We start from the raw sequence: 17,553 nt of genomic DNA, 5'->3' as shown, positions 1-17,553 counted from the left end.
GTAAGAGGGAAACATCAAACATCAAAGGACACAGAGTACATTAAAGACATTAAAGCAGCAGATACAACCAGACACTTCTACATACAGCTATGAATAAAAACTAAAAGAAACATACACTGTTGTGGCCTCTGCGGTGTTCCACGCCATCGTCCGCTGGGGTGGAGGGAGCAGACCCAACAAAGCAACCAAGACAGCCGACTCCACTCTCGGCCAGTGTCCAGTCCGCATGGATGAGCGAGGATACGTCCACCCAGCCAAGACACCACGAGGCCTCTCTGTCCCAGCGCTCTGTGCCAGCTCCGCAGCCCTGTCCCCTCATCTGCATCTCCTCCAGTCCCTCCAAACCGACTCCGGCGTGGCAGAGACCCTGCAGCTGGTCTCCATGGCCAAAAAGGCTCCAGGGAGGCAGATCCAAAAGTCCACAAAAAAGCACCACAGAGGTCACGAAAGTGCCACCCCTTGTCACACAGTCCCAAAGGGTCCTGGACCAAAAGGCAAAAAAATATAATAACACATGAAAACAAGAGGGAAACACAAAAGGATGACACAAGAGCACAGAGCTCCTGCCAACAGCAGCGCCATCCATCCATCCATTTTCTACCGCTTATTCCCTTTCGGGGTCGCGCCTATCTCAGCTACAATCGGGCGGAAGGCTGGGTACACCCTGGACAAGTCGCCACCTCATCGCAGGGCCAACACAGATAGACAGACAACATTCACACTCACATTCACACACTAGGGACCATTTAGTGTTGCCAATCAACCTATCCCCAGGTGCATGTTTTTGGAAGTGGGAGGAAGCCGGAGTACCCGGAGGGAACCCACGCATTCACGGGGAGAACATGCAAACTCCACACAGAAAGATCCTGAGCCTGGATTTGAACCCAGGACTGCAGGACCTTCGTATTGTGAGGCAGACGCACTAACCCCTCTGCCACCGTGAAGCCCATCTTGGGAAAAATAAAAAATAAATTATATATATATGTATGTATATATATATATATATATATATATATATATATATATATATATATATATATATATATATATGTATGTAGGTGTGGGAAAAAATCACAAGACTACTTCATCTCTACAGATCTGTTTCATGAGGGGTTCCCTCAATCATCAGGAGATTTTTTTTATATATATATATATATATGTATATGTATATGTGTATATATATATATATATATATATATATATATATATATATATGTATATATATATATATATATATATATATATGTATATATATACGAAATCTTATTTTTTTCTAAATTTTTGTGATTTGCGGCTTGTATATTGGTGCCCTCTATTGTCCGGAAAGTACAATTATTATAATAATTTCAACAATAAATGTTAGAAATGTATGATAATATATTTGTCACATTATTGGATAATAATGAAGCTTAAAAATATATGCAATCGCCTGAAGTACATGTATTTTTTTCTGTCCAAATAGAAAGACTGAATACTGTACATTGAGTAAGAAAAGATGAAGCACTTTAATAATGCATATTATTTCCAGGTTTTGCGGGCCATGTTAAATGACATGGTGGTCTAATCAATTGTTTGGTGTACAGGCGCTGAATAGCTTTGTGTTGGTGGTGACCTCTGAAGGTTACGTCTTCTACACATCGCCCACAATCCAGGACTTTCTGGGTTTCCACCAGGTAAGAACAACCTCATGGAACAGAATATCCTAACACTCAATGTTTTTCACTACATTTAAAGGGGAACATTATCACAATTTCAAAAGGGTTGAAAACAATAAAAATCAGTTCCCAGTGGCTTGTATTTTTTGAAGTTTTTTTCAAAATTTTATCTGTTCCGGAATATCCCTAAAAAAAGCTTTGAAGTTCTTGATTTTCGCTATTTGCGATGTGACTGTCCATTTCCCTGTGACGTCATACTGGGCTGCCAATACAAACAACATGGCGGTTACCACAGCAAGATATAGCGACATTAGCTCGGATTCAGACTCGGATTTCAGCGGCTTAAGCGATTCAACAGATTACGCATGTATTGAAACAGATGGTTGGAGTATGGAGGCAGATAGCGAAAACGAAATTGAAGAAGAAATTGAAGCTATTGAGCGAATAGCTATTGACGCTATTCGGCCATAGCGCGGGTGTACCTAATGAAGTGGCCCATAGCATGGCTGCCTTATTAGCATCGCCGGTAAAATGTGTGGACCAAACGATCAGGACTTTCGCATCTTGTGACACTGGAGCAACTTAAATCCGTCGATTGGTAAGTGTTTGTTTCGCATTAAATGTGGGTATCTAGTTTCAAATGTACATACAGCTAGCGTAAATAGCATGTTAGCATCGATTAGCGTAGCATGTTAGCATCGATTAGCTGGCAGTCATGCCGTGACCAAATATGTCTGATTAGCACATAAGTCAACAACATCAACAAAACTCACCTTTGTGATTTCGTTGACTTAATCGTTGCAAATGCATCTGCAGGTTATCCATACTTTTCTGTGCCATGTCTGTTTTAGCATCGCCGGTCAATTGTGAAGACACTTTGGTACATTCAATGGGGGTCTGGCGGAAGATTTCTTGCCAGTGGTGCAACTTGAATCCCTCCCTGTTAGTGTTGTTACACCCTCCGACAACACACCCACGAGGCATGATGTCTCCAAGGTTCCAAAAAATAGTCGAAAAAACGGAAAATAACAGAGCTGAGACCCGGTGTTTGTAATGTGAAAATGAAAATGGCGGGTGTGTTACCTCGGTGACGTCACGTTCTGACGTCATCGCTAAAAGACCGATAAACAGAAAGGCGTTTAATTTGCCAAAATTCACCCATTTAGAGTTCGGAAATCGGTTAAAAAAATAGATGGTCTTTTTTCTGCAACATCAAGGTATATATTGACGCTTACATAGGTTTGGTGATAATGTTCCCCTTTAAAGGTCGACATCTGGGGTGCACACACTTTTGCAGCATACGAGCAACTGTGTGGTGATCACAATAGGGATATAGAGAGAGAGCTATTCACCAAAATAGTTGTCCCCTTTTACCCAGAACCGGAAATACTCCTCTCTTGGTGAATAGCTCTTTATACCTATTGTGATCACCACAAAGTCTTTTGAAGTTGTGAGCAAAATGTGGAGTTCCAAGCCAGTTTCACATACTGTACCTGCTGTTGTGTGCCTTTGTTGTTTTCGTATCTGTCGTTTTGAGGCATGTTTAAAAAATTTTTTTTAAAAATAATGCACTTTGTGAAGGTCAAAAAATATAGTACTTCCCATAGTTGTAGTGCATAGGTGTCAAACTCTGGCCCGCGGGCCAAATTTGGGCTATATCAAATTAACATTAGAGCTGGCCCGCCGGTGCTATACAGCGGCGATGCCTCTCTAACACCGCATTCACCAATTTCCCGGGAGACTCTCGAATTTCAGTGCCCCTCCCGAAAATCTCCCGGTGCAACCATTCTCCCGAATTCCACCCGGACAACAATATTGGGGGTGTGCCTTAAAGGCCCTGCCTTTAGCGTCCTCTACAACCTGTCATCAAGTCTGTTTTTCCTCCTCACAAGCAGTGGCTTTTACACACATGTAAGTAAATGCAAGGCATGCTTGATCAACAGCATACAGGTCACACTGAGGGTGCCCATTTAAACAACTTCAACACTGTTACAAATATGTATCACACTGTGAACCCACACCAAACAAAAATAACAAACACATTTTGGGAGAACATCCACACCGTAACACAACAGAACAAATACCCAGAACCCCTTGCAGCACTAACTCTTCCAGACCGCTACAATATACACCCCCCCCCCCCTACCAACAAACCCCGCCCGCCCACCTGAGCCCCGACATTAACTGAGCAGTAAAAAGGCATAAATGCTTGATTTATTCATTATTTTATTTTCAAATGTATTAGCCTGTGGAAAAAGTTGATATTTACCTCAGAAGGCTGTAAATACAAAAGAGGCATTCATTTTTTATTTAAATTTGATTTGATATGCCATTGATATTTTTTAATTATTGTTATTATTATTTGAAACTCAATTTTGCATGTCACTATAAAGTTATATAAGCTTTGCTTGTTCAATATTCAATGAAAAACTTGTTTGGGTCCCTATTAAAAGGTTAATTTGTTCAACCTCGGCCCGCGGCTTTGTTCAGTTTTAGATTTCGGCCCACTCTGTATTTGGGTTTGACACCCCTGTTGTAGTGGGTCTCAGGGAGAGCATGTCCCACATTCAAGCTGCTGTTTTGAGAAATGTTAAAAAAAAAAAAAGCACTTTGTGACTTCAACAATAAATATGGCAGTGCCATGTTGGCATTTTTTTCCATAACTTGAGTTGATTTATTTTGGAAAACCTTGTTACATTGTTTAAAGCAGTGGTTCTCAAATGGGGGTACGCGTACCCCTGGGGGTACTTGAAGGTATGCTAAGAGGTACGTGAGATTTAAAAAAATATATTATTAAAATAGCAACAATTCAAAAATCCTTTAAAAATATATTTATTGGATAATACTTAAACAAAATATGAATGTAAGTTCATAAACTGTGAAAAGAAATACAACAATGCAATATTCAGTGTTGACAGATAGATTTTTTTGTGGACATGTTCCAGAAATATTGATGTTAAAGATTTCTTTTTTTGTGAAGAAATGTTTAGAATGAAGTTGATGAATCCAGATGGATCTCTATTACAATCCCCAAAGAGGGCACTTTAAGTTGATGATTACTTCTATGTGTAGAAATATTTATTTATAATTGAATCACTTGTTTATTTTCCAACAAGTTTTTAGTTATTTTTATCTTTTTTTTTCCAAATAGTTCAAGAAAGACCACTACAAATGAGCGATATTTTGCACTGTTATACAATTTAATAAATCAGAAACTGATGACATAGTGCTGTATTTTACTTCTTTATCTCTTTTTTTCAACCAAAAATGCTTTGCTCTGATTAGGGGGTGAAGTGAAGTGAATTATATTTATATAGCGCTTTTCTCGAGTGACTCAAAGCGCTTTACATAGTGAAAAACCCAATATCTGAGTTACATTTAAACCAGTGTGGGTGGCACTGGGAGCAGGTGGGTAAAGTGTCTTGCCCAAGGACACAACGGCAGTGACTAGGATGGCGGAAGCGGGAATCGAACATGCAACCCTCAAGTTGCTGGCACGGCCACTCTACCAACCGAGCTACGCCACCCACAGGGGGGTACATCACTGAAAAAAAGTTGAGAACCACTGGTTTAATGCATCCAGCTGGGCATCACAACAAAATTAGGCATTAAATTGTGTTAATTCCACGTCTGTATATATCGGTATCGGTTGATATCAGAATCGGTAATTAAGAGTTGGACAATATCGGAATATCGGATATCAGTAAAAAGCCATTATCAGACATATTTAGATACAACATTATGCAGAGGTGTAGTTATAACAATTTTATAGACAAATGGTAGTTGTGGTGGAGAGTAAAGGGCGCAAAAAAAAGCAAATAATTGAGAAACGCGTAATTAAGGAAACACATCAATCAATCATCAATCAATGTTTATTTATATAGCCCCAAATCACAAATGTCTCAAAGGAATGCACAAATCATTACGACTACAACATCCTCGGAAGAACCCACAAAAGGGCAAGGAAAACTCACACCCAGTGGGCAGGGAGAATTCACATCCAGTGGGACGCCAGTGACAATGCTGACTATGAGAAACCTTGGAGAGGACCTCAGATGTGGGCAACCCCCCCCCTCTAGGGGACCGAAAGCAATGGATGTCGAGCGGGTCTAACATGATACTGTGAAAGTTCAATCCATAGTGGCTCCAACACAGCCGCGAGAGTTCAGTTCAAAGCGAATCCAAGACAGCAGCGAGAGTCCCGTCCACAGGAAACCATCTCAAGCGGAGGCGGATCAGCAGCGTAGAGATGTCCCCAACCGATACACAGGCGAGCGGTCCATCCTGTGTCCCGACGAGCGGTCCATCCTGGGTCTCGACTCTGGACAGCCAGTACTTCATCCATGGTCATCGGACCGGACCCCCTCCACAAGGGAGGGGAGGACGTAGGAGAAAAAAAGAAAAGAAGCGGCAGATCAACTGGTCTAAAAAGGAGGTCTATTTAAAGGCTAGAGTATACAGATGAGTTTTAAGGTGAGACTAAATCATCATTGGTGAAGCAGTACTAGCATACCGCTTCTAGAATCTGCACTATACTGAACCAGAAAGAGTGGACAAAGGCTATAGTAATGCCGGCTAGTTGGACATTTATCTATGAAAATATGGAGAAGCTGCAGATTGTGTTTTTTACGGAGAAGCACCTTGCAGAAGACACCGAGGCGCAGGGGTAAATGCTGTACATTTTTATCACATTAATTCATAAAAGTACTGTATTTGGTTGTAGTACATGTTATTTTATTGTTTGATAGAATAGTCGGTATCGAAAAATTCTTTTCACCTATTTAAAAGCATGTTACATGTTAAAAATATGGTGTTTGAGTGGGCCCAGAGTGGAATAATTAAATTACCACCATTTTCTCACTGAAACCTGCCGGTTGACATGTGGTAGGGAACCATGTACACTTGACCGCTCTGTTCCATAGTAAAACTTCACCGTCATCTTTGGGGAATGTAAACAAGGAAACACCGGCTGTATTTGTGTTGCTAAAGGCGGCCGCAATACACCGCTTCCTACCTACAGCTTTCTTCTTTGACGTCTCCATTATTAATTGAACAAATTGCAAAAGATTCAGCAACACAGATGTCCATAATACTGTGGAATTATGCGATGAAAAGAGACTCCTTGTAGCTGTGACATTTATCCATGAAAATATGGAGAAGCTGCAGATTGTGTTTTTTACGGAGAAGCACCTTGGAGAAGATACCGAGGCGTAGGGGTAAATGCTGTACATTTTTATCACATTACTTCATAAAAGTACTGTATTTGGTTGTAGTACATGTTATTGTATTGTTTGATAGAATAGTCGGTATCGAAAATTCTTTTTACCTATTTAAAAGCATGTTACATGTTAAAATTATGGTGTTTGAGTGGGCCCAGAGTGGAATATTTAAATTACCACCATTTTCTCACCGAAACCTGCCAGTTGACATGTGGTAGGGAACCATGTTCGCTTGACCGCTCTGTTCCATAGTAAAACTTCACCGTCATCTTTGGGGAATGTAAACAAGGAAATACCGGCTGTGTTTGTGTTGCTAAAGGCGGCCGCAATACACCGCTTCCTACCTACAGCTTTCTTCTTTGACGTCTCCATTATTAATTGAACAAATTGCAAAAGATTCAGCAACACAGATGTCCAGAATACTGTGGAATTATGCGATGAAAAGAGACGCCTTGTAGCTGTGACATTTATCCATGAAAATATGGGAGAAGCTGCAGATTGTGTTTTTTACGGGGAAGCACCTTGCAGAAGACACCGAGGCGTAGGGGTAAATGCTGTACATTTTTATCACATTACTTTATAAAAGTACTGTATTTGGTTGTAGTACATGTTATTGTATTGTTTGATAGAATAGTCGGTATCGAAAAATTATTTTTACCTATTTAAAAGCATGTTACATGATAAAAATATGGTGTTTGAGTGGGCCCAGAGTGGAATATTTAAATTACCACCATTTTCTCACCGAAACCTGCCGGTTGACATGTGGTAGGGAACCATGTTCGCTTGACCGCTCTGTTCCATAGTAAAACTTCACCGTCATCTTTGGGGAATGTAAACAAGGAAACACCGGCTGTGTTTGTGTTGCTAGAGGCGGCCGCAATACACCGCTTCCTACCTACAGCTTTCTTCTTTGACGTCTCCATTATTCATTGAACAAATTGCAAAAGATTCAGCAACACAGATGTCCATAATACTGTGGAATTATGCGATGAAAAGAGACGCCTTTATCCATGAAAATATGGAGAAGCTGCAGATTGTTTTTTACGGAAAAGCACCTTGCAGAAGGTACCGAGGCGTAGGGGTAAATGCTGTACATTTTTATCACATTACTTCATAAAAGTACTGTATTTGGTTGTAGTACATGTTATTGTATTGTTTGATAGAATAGTCGGTATCTAAAAATTATTTTGACCTATTTAAAAGCATGTTACATGATAAAAAATATGGTGTTTGAGGGGGCCCAGAGTGGAATAATTAAATTGTAATTAATTTCAAAGAGGTAAGATTTATTTGAGTATTTTGAGTTATGAGCACCACTCTACATATTTCTACTCAGGTTGGGTACTTTCTGTAAGTTAACATCAAAGGGGAACTGCGCTTTTTTGGAATGTTGCCCATCATTCACAATCGTTATGAAAGACAAGAAGACAGATCTATTTTTTTTAATGCATTCTAACTCGTATATTGTAAGCGTTGTGTACTTGCGGTCTCACAGATCCACACGCTGTAAGGCAGAGTTAACAAGGTTTAATGTTTTTTTTTTTAAAGCTCTCCAATAGCTACGTTCGTTCAGACATTTCAGTCGCTCCAATCCTCCTCCTGCACCCGTCCGCTGACTGTTAAAGACAACAGATGATTAGATTAACACTTACCACCTGTGAAATCTAATCACCTGCCAGCTGTGTCCCTCCACTGCCTGATGGTGCTCTCCCTCAGCACCATGGACAGCGGCGGCGACTTTTGCTCCAACAGGCAGGGCTGGCTACACCTCCCCCCACATATATAAATGTAAATAAAAGTCTGAGATGTCCGACAATGGCTTATTTGCCGATATTCGATATTGTCCAACTCTTAATTGCCGATTCTGATATCAACCGATACCGATACATACAGTCGTGGAATGAACACATTATTATGCCTAATTTTGCTGTGATGCCTCGCTGGATGCATTAAAAAATGTAAAAAGGTTTCCCAAAATAAATCAACTCAAGTTATGGAAAAAAATGCTAACATGGCACTGCCATGTCTATGTATTGAAGTCACAAAGTGCTTTTTTTTTTAACATGCCTCAAAACTGCAGTTTGGAATTTGGGACATGCTCTCCCTGAGAGGGGGTAGGAGGGGGTGTATATTGTAGAGTCCCGGAAGAGTTAGTGCTGCAAGCGTTTCTGGGTATTTGTTGTGATGCGTTTATGTTGTGTGACGGTGCGGATGTTCTCCCAAAATGTGTTTGTCATTCTTGTTTGGTGTGGGTTCACAGTGTGGCGCAAATTTGTAACAGTGTTAAAGTTGTTTATACGGCCACCCTCAGTGTGACCTGTATGGCTGTTGACCAAGTATGACTTGCATTCACTTGTGTGTGTGTGAAAAGCCGTAGATATTATGTGACTGGGCCGGTAAGGTTTATTGGCGCTCTGTACTTCTTTCTACGTCCGTGTACCACTCCGTACAGCGGCGTTTTAAAAAGTCATGAATAGTACTTTTTGAAACCGAAACCAATAATTACCGATATTACATTTTAAAGCATTTATCGGCCGATAATATCGGCAGTCCGATATTAACGGACATCTCTAATTGTTATTATTATTATTATTATATTAGTATTGGCTTTTATGTACTTTGCACTTTGTCTCTATTATTACTGTTATCATTATGATCGAGTTCTCTTTGCCTGATTCTTTTTATTTTCCTATTTTAATGGTGTTAGATCTATTGTTGTTGTTGGGGACAAGTGTTGTAAATGACCTTTAGCTACAAACACTACGATGCATACATTGGACGACGGTTTCAGATATCTATGTTTCTCTATCTGTCCCTATTACAAATAAACCAGAAAGAAGAAAGAAAAAAGAATTTCATTGATTGAAACTTTTATTATTAGATTGCACAGTACAGTACATATTCCGTACAATTGACCACTAAAAGGTAGCAAGCACCCCAGTACGTTTTTCAACTTGTTTAAGTCGGGGTCCACGTTAATCAATTCATGGAATGACAGATGTGGCTAAAGAAAAAGCTCAATGTATATAAATATTTTTTGGGGTATTTTTGTGTTACAGTCTGATGTCATCCATCAGAGTGTATTCGAGTTGATACACGCGGACGATCGAGCACTTTTCAGGCAGGAACTTCACTTCGCTTTCAACCCTCATTCCAGCCAGCCAGATGGCACCACGGAGGCCAGCAGTAAGTCGCCTCTGCGTCATCCAAGTCTGTTTTTTACGTGAAAACCCACGTGTTGCCCGCTTGCAGACCTTCTGTTGTCATTGTGGCTGCAGGTGAACAGAGCAGCAGCCAAGTCACCGCCAACCTGATGACCTACGACCCTCAGGCTATTCCTCCAGAAAACTCGTCTTTCCTAGAAAGAAACTTCTGCTGCCGGTTCCGATGCCTGCTGGACAACTCATCTGGCTTCTTGGTAGGGCTGGGCGATACATCGGGTTTGTCTCTGTGCGGTTATAGAAAATGATTATATCGTGATATTCGAGTATACGTTCTCACGCAGTTGCTTTTAGCTGCGGGCATTACACTAGTCAAGTCAAGTCAGCTTTATTTGTCAATTTCTTTAGTGGGACATAGAAGAAAAAGAAAAGAAACGGCAGATCAACTGGTCTAAAAAGGGAGTCTATTTAAAGGCTAGAGTATACAAATGAGTTTTAAGGTGAGACTTAAATGCTTCTACTGAGGTAGCATCTCGAACTGTTACCGGGAGGGCATTCCAGAGTACTGGAGCCCGAACGGAAAACGCTCTATAGCCCGCAGACTTTTTTTGGGCTTTGGGAATCACTAACAAGCCGGAGTCCTTTGAACGCAGATTTCTTGCCGGGACATATGGTACAATACAATCGGCAAGATAGGATGGAGCTAGACCGTGTAGTATTTTATACCTAAGTAGTAAAACCTTAAAGTCACATCTTAAGTGCACAGGAAGCCAGTGCAGGTGAGCCAGTATAGGTATATATGTATGTATATATGTATATAAAGGTATATACAGTATAGGTATATATGTATGTATATATGTATATAAAGGTATATACAGTATAGGTATATATGTATGTATATATGTATATAAAGGTATATACAGTATAGGTATATATGTATGTATATATGTATATAAAGGTATATACAGTATAGGTATATATGTATGTATATATGTATATAAAGGTATATACAGTACAGGCGTAATGTGATCAAACTTTCTTGTTCTTGTCAAAAGTCTAGCAGCCACATTTTGTACCAACTGTAATCTTTTAATGCTAGACATGGGGGGACCCGAAAATAATACGTTACAGTAGTCGAGGCGAGACGTAACAAACGCATGGATAATGATCTCAGCGTCTTTAGTGGACAGAATGGAGCGAATTTTAGCGATATTACGGAGATGAAAGAAGGCTGTTTTAGTAACGCTTTTAATGTGTGCCTCAAAGGAGAGAGTTGGGTCGAAGATAATACCCAGATTCTTTACCGTGTCGCCTTGTTTAATTGTTTGGTTGTCAAATGTTAGAGTTGTATTATTAAATAGAGTTCGGTGTCTAAAACATACAAAGGAATTGAAATTTTGTTTCTCACTCTCTCATACGTGGACAAAAAGAAAAGAAAACACAACAGTAAAGGGCAACGTGAATATGTCTATCTACTAAAGCAGTGGTTCCCAAAGTGGGCGGTGGAAAGATCTGGGGGGGCGGTAGGTGGGCGGCAGTCCGAAGTCGAAGTCAGAAGTTCGAACGTTTGTTTGACGATTTGTACACAACACGTGCAGCAGGACGAGTCAGTGGACGACGCATCAGGGTCCGGTTACCACACGCCGCTCTGGCCCAGTCAGATCCCACAGCATAGAGTACAAAAGCAAAAGCTCAGGTTTGTAATTTCAAGCTTGTAATGTTCAGAATTTTATCTTCTAATAAAAACCGCTTTCTGGCGGTCAACATCATCTTGAGTTCAAGTCAACATGAAATTGGGGAACTCGCCAGAACGTGTTGTGTTGAGCTGGTTAGGGTGGTGCATTCACTGATATATATTGTTACGAATGTATATGACTTTGTACCTGTGTGTGCATGTGTGTGTGTGTGTGTGTGTGCGTGTGTGTGTCTGTGCGTGCATATATGCGTGCTCGCGCGTGTGTCATTGTGTGGGTGGCGAGGTTGGCGTGCCTTAGATCACGTCCGCCACCATTTTCTGTGAGTAAATGGAAGAAAATGAATATGTGAGAGGGTAAATTGCTTTTCATACCTTCAATGTTGTCATTTTTGTCTTTAAGTAGGCCTATTTATGAAATAAGATAAAATATCAAGAAAGAGGTGTTTGTTTCCATATGCGTCTGTGGGGGGTTGTGGGGGGCGCTAGGAACTCACTGGGGAGCCAGGGGGGCGCCAGCCTGCAAAAGTTTGGGAACCATTGTACTAAAGTGACAATATATATAGTTCCTGTTGTTTTTCAATCAATCAATCAATCAATCAATCAATGTTTACTTATATAGCCCTAAATCACTAGTGTCTCAAAGGGCTGCACAAACCACTACCACATCCTCGGTAGGCCCACATAAGGGCAAGGAAAACTCACACCCAGTGGGACGTCGGTGACAATGATGACTATGAGAACCTTGGAGAGGAGGAAAGCAATGGATGTCGAGCGGGTCTAACATGATACTGTGAAAGTTCAATCCATAATGGATCCAACACAGTCGCGAGAGTCCAGTCCAAAGCGGATCCAACACAGCAGCGAGAGTCCCGTTCACAGCGGAGCCAGCAGGAAACCATCCCAAGCGGAGGCGGATCAGCAGCCGATACACAGGCAAGCAGTACATGGCTACTGGATCATGTACTGCCTACTTTTAAATAGGATATGGCTGTAAACAATGAGTGTTTCATCAGTAGTGCAAATACTTATGATATACTTAGCAGCAGATGTGTGCAATTTTGCATAGTCATTTTTCTGTGGGTCATGGGGTTTAGAGTTCAGGTTGTTCCGGGGAGGGGGATTTCAAAGTCCTGACAGCCTGTTGGTTGGATCGGGCTGAGGATTGAGGGGGTGGCGCGGGGGTGAGTCTGGTGGTGCGAGAGCGGAGGCTCTTGTATCTTCTTCCAGAGGGACGGAGGCTGAACAGGTTGTGTGCGGGCGGGGTGGCTTGCGTCACTCACAATTGTGAGTGCTTTGCGGGTGAGGCGGGTGGTGTATAAGTCCTGAAGAGATGGGAGTGGTGCACCAGTGATTTTCCCAGCTGTTTTCACGATTCGCTGCAGGTCTCTTCTGTTGTGTTGAGTGTAGCTCCCGCCCCACACAGTGATGCAGCTAGAAAGGATGCTTTCAATGGTGCCTCTGTAAAAAGTGGTCAGGATGGGTGGTGGAGCACTTGCCCGCTTTAGTTTTCGCAGGAAGTAAAGGCGCTGTTGGGCCTTCTTCACCGGTGATGCGGTGTTGGTGGTCCATGACAGGTCTTCACTGATGTGCACTACAGGCCCTTCTCACTCTTTCTTGTCCCTCCTTCTCACAGACACGTAAAACGAGCGCACTTTCTTACGTACGTCACGTACTGTCGCGCGTGCAACGTGAAAGGCCCTCACCGAGCAGAGAGGTAGCGGCATGGTGACGTTAGCTGTGATGCTAGCGGAGTGGTGCGAGTGGTAATACGAGAGAAATAACAAATGTGTCATGTCTTTTGATTATGTCTTGTTTGGCTATGTTCTGTTGACCTTTGGACTCTTTAAAAGCATACTGATATGAGATTTTCCTAAATAAACGGGGATAGCAGGCCCATTCTATGTGTCATACTTGATCATTTCGCGATATTACCATATTTTTGCTGAAAGGGTTTAGTAGAGAACATCGACAATAAAGTTCGCAACTTTTGGTCACTAATAAAAAAGCCTTGCCTGTACCGGAAGTAGCAGACGATGTGCGCGTGACATCACAGGTTGTGGAGCTCCTCACATCTGAACATTGTTTACAATCATGGCCACCAGCAGCGAGAGCGATTCGGACCGAGAAAGCGGCGATTTCCCCATTAATTTGAGCGAGGATGAAAGATTCGTGGATGAGGAAAGTGAGAGTGAAGGACTAGGAAAAAAAAACAAAAAAAAAACTAGACGGCAGAGCGATTCATATGTTATTAAACAAATTTACTAGGATAATTCTGGAAAAGCCCTTATCTGCTTATTGTGTTACTAGTGTTTTAGTGAGAGTATATGGTCGTACCTGTACAACCTGAAAGTTGGAGTGGTGTGGCCGAAGGCGGCTGGTGGGGGCCGGGATGAGATTTTTTTTTTTTCCCTCCTCCACGGTGGAAGCATCTGACGGTCGGGGGCGACCGGTGGGAGGAGGCAAGAGAGTCCGCAGCTGCCTCTTTGACAGGCGCATGAGGAACGACTGAAGCTCTCTGCTCATGTCTACGGTAAGAGCCGACTTATTGCCACCATTTTCTCACCGAAACCTGCCAGTTGACATGTGGTAGGGAACCATGTTCACTTGACATTCACCGTCATCTTTCGGGAATGTAAACAAGGAAACACCGGCTGTGTTTGTGTTGCTAAAGGCGGCCGCATTACACCGCTTCCCACCTACAGCTTTCTTCTTTGACGTCTCCATTATTAATTGAACAAATTGCAAAAGATTCAGCAACACAGATGTCCATCATACTGTGGAATTATGCGATAAAAATAGACAAATTATAGCTGTGAACGGTGCTGGAACAAAATGTCCTCTACAATACGTGACGTGACGCGCCCGCGTCATCATACGTGACGTTTTAGCATGACACTTCTGGGCGAAATTTAAAATTGCAATTTAGTAAACTAAAAAGGCCGTATTGGCATGTGTTGCAATGTTAGTATTTCATCATTGATATATAAACTATCAGACTGCGTGGTCGGTAGTAGTGGGTTCCAGTAGGCCTTTAAGTTCCTGTTTTTTAATTTTGTCATAATTGGGGGGGTCGCATCTTGCTGCGGGGTCGTTCTCCCAGGAAGCCAGACAGACTACTCAGGACATGGCGTTCAGGTAAAAACATGATTTAATTGTGACTAAAAAAGGTACAAACAAAAAGCGCACACTGCGGAGGCACAACTTTGCTAAAGAAACAAAACTTAAACTTTAACATAAACTATGAACATAACGCAAACAACACTTACTGTGACTTGAAAAGAACAGCATGAACTTTGGCATGAAAAAACGATTGTGGCAAGAACACAGCATGGAACGAACACACTGACGCCAGGCCGACTGACCGGCAATGGCAGGCTTAAATAATGCCTCTGATTAGTGCTGGGGTTGCAGGTGAGCGGCCGAACACTAATCAGAGACAGGTGAGCGTAATTTGCAACCATGGCAACAAAACAAGGGAGTGAAAAAAAACAGGAACTTAATGAGTCCAAAGGTCAACAGAACATAGCCAAACAAGACATGATCAAAAGACATGACAAAATGGATGAAGAATTAGTTCCTGCCCTTTGATGAGGTGGTGACTTTTAATTGATTGAAACTTTTATTAGTAGATTGTTCAGTACATATTCCGCACAATTGACCACTAAATGGTAACACCCGAATCCGTTTTTCAACTTGTTTAAGTCTGGGTCCACGTTACCCCGCCTTCCGCCAGAATGCAGCTGAGATAGGCTCCAGCACTCCCCGCGACCCCGAATGGGACTAATGGTAGAAAATGGATGGATGCATTGGATTAACTCCCAAGAAAAGCAGCACAGGGTCCATCATCTGGCGGTGGATTGGCTTCAAGCGGGAAGATGTCGAACAAGTATGCGGCAAAAGCGTTGCTACAAAAAGTAGCACCACTGCTAATTTGTAGCATGACTTGAAAAGTCACCCGCTAGAGCAGGGGTGCCCACACTTTTTCTGCAGGCGAGCTACTTTTCAATTGACCAACTCGAGGGGATCTACCTCATTTATATATATCATTTATATTTATTTATTTATGAAAGAGACATTTTTGTAAACAAGTTAAATGTGTTTAGTGATAATACAAGCATGTGTAACACATATAGATGTCTTTCTTTCACGAAGACAAGAATATAAGTTGGTGTATTACCTGATTCTGATGACTTGCATTGATTGGAATCAGACAGTAATGATGATAACGCCCACATTTTCAAATGGAGGAGAAAAAAAGTTGTCCTTTCTGTACAATACCACATGAAAGTGGTTGGTTTTTGGCATCTAATTCATCCAGCTTCCATACACTTTACAAGAAAAACATTGGCGGCAAATTCCGTAGCTTGCTTGATTGACATTCACGGCACCCGAGGGTCTTGTGAGATGACGCTGGCTGCTGCCAGTTCATTATTATGAAAAAATGACAGAGAGGAAGGCGAGAAACACTTTTTATTTCAACAGACTTTCGCGCCGTCCCTTCCGTCAAAACTCTAAAGGCCGACAGCACATTTCCTATCTTCACAATAAAAGCCCTGCTTCATGCTGCCTGCGCTAACAAAATAAGAGTCTCGGAAAGCTGGCGTGCACAAGTGATGTGCACGCCAGCTTTCTGAGGGATCGCTTGTGCACGCCAGTTTTCCGAGACTCTGTATTTAGTTAGCGCAGGCAGCATGAAGCAGGGCTTTTATTGTGAAGATAGGAAATGTGCAGTCGGCCTTTAGAGTTTTGACGGAAGGGACGGCGCGGGAGTCTGTTGAAATAAAAAGTGTTTCTCGCCTTCCTCTCGGTCATATTTCAATAATAATGATCTTGCAGCAGCCAGCGTCATCTCACAAGACCCTCCGGTACCGTGAATGTCATTTAAGTGACGTCTTGGTGAAGATTGATGATCACTAATTTTTAGGTCTATTTTTTTTAAAAGCCTGGCTGGAGATCGACTGACACACCCCCCGCGGTCGACTGGTAGCTCGCGATCGACGTAATGGGCACCCCTGCGCTAGATAATGAAGAGTACTTGAAACTGCTAACGGTGCGTTGCGAGTGGTAATACAAGAGAGAGAAGGTGCGAATCTGGTACCACATTAAGGAAGAATTAATTCCCAAGAAAAACAGCACGGGGTGCATCGTCTGGCAGTGGTTTGGCTTCAAGCGGGAAGATGTCGAACAATTATGCGACAAAAGCGTTGCGACAAAAAGTAGCATTACTGCTAATTAGTCGCATCATTTGAATAGTCACCTGCTAGAGCATGGGTGTCAAACTCTGGCCCGTGTAATTTCACATGGCCCTTGAGGCAATATCAAATTAACATTAAAGCTGGCCCGCCGCTGTAACACCACATTCACCACTAATACTCATACTCGTCAACCCTTCCGATTTTTCCGGGAGACTCCCGAAGTTCAGTGCCCCTCCCGAATTTCTCCCGATTTCCACCCGGACAATGATATTTTGGGCGGGCCGTAAAAGCACTGCTTTTGGCGTTCTCTACATGTCGCCACGTCCGCTTTTTATACACACACACAAGTGTATGCAAGGCATACTTGGTCAACAGCCATACAGGTCACACTGAGGGTGGCCGTATAAACAAGGTTAACACTGTTACAAATATGCGCCACACTGTGAACGCACAGCAAACAAGAATGACAAACACATTTCGGGTGAACATCCGCACCGTAACACAACATAAACACAACCGGACAAATACCCAGAACCCCTTGCATCACTAGCTCTTCTGGGACGCTACAATATACACCCCCGCTACCACCAAACCCCGCCCCAACTCAAACCCACCGCCGAAAAAAGG

General features: G+C 42.2%; 1 protein-coding gene across 2 annotated transcripts in view; it reads left to right on the top strand.

The window, feature by feature from the left end:
* LOC133544352 (aryl hydrocarbon receptor-like) overlaps positions 1-17,553 on the top strand; it is a 75,268-nt gene that overhangs the window by 42,243 nt on the left and 15,472 nt on the right. For both annotated transcript variants that reach the window (XM_061889571.1, XM_061889572.1), the window contains 3 exons: positions 1,584-1,673; positions 9,934-10,060; positions 10,153-10,292. In XM_061889571.1, the coding sequence (XP_061745555.1) occupies positions 1,584-1,673; positions 9,934-10,060; positions 10,153-10,292 (357 nt within the window). The remainder of the gene's footprint in view (positions 1-1,583; positions 1,674-9,933; positions 10,061-10,152; positions 10,293-17,553) is intronic.

Source organism: Nerophis ophidion, linkage group LG27 (assembly GCF_033978795.1).
Source record: "Nerophis ophidion isolate RoL-2023_Sa linkage group LG27, RoL_Noph_v1.0, whole genome shotgun sequence".
NCBI classification, from domain to species: Eukaryota; Metazoa; Chordata; class Actinopteri; order Syngnathiformes; family Syngnathidae; genus Nerophis; species Nerophis ophidion.
Note: the sequence above shows the minus strand (reverse complement) of the source record. Positions and strands in the feature narration are given on the sequence as shown.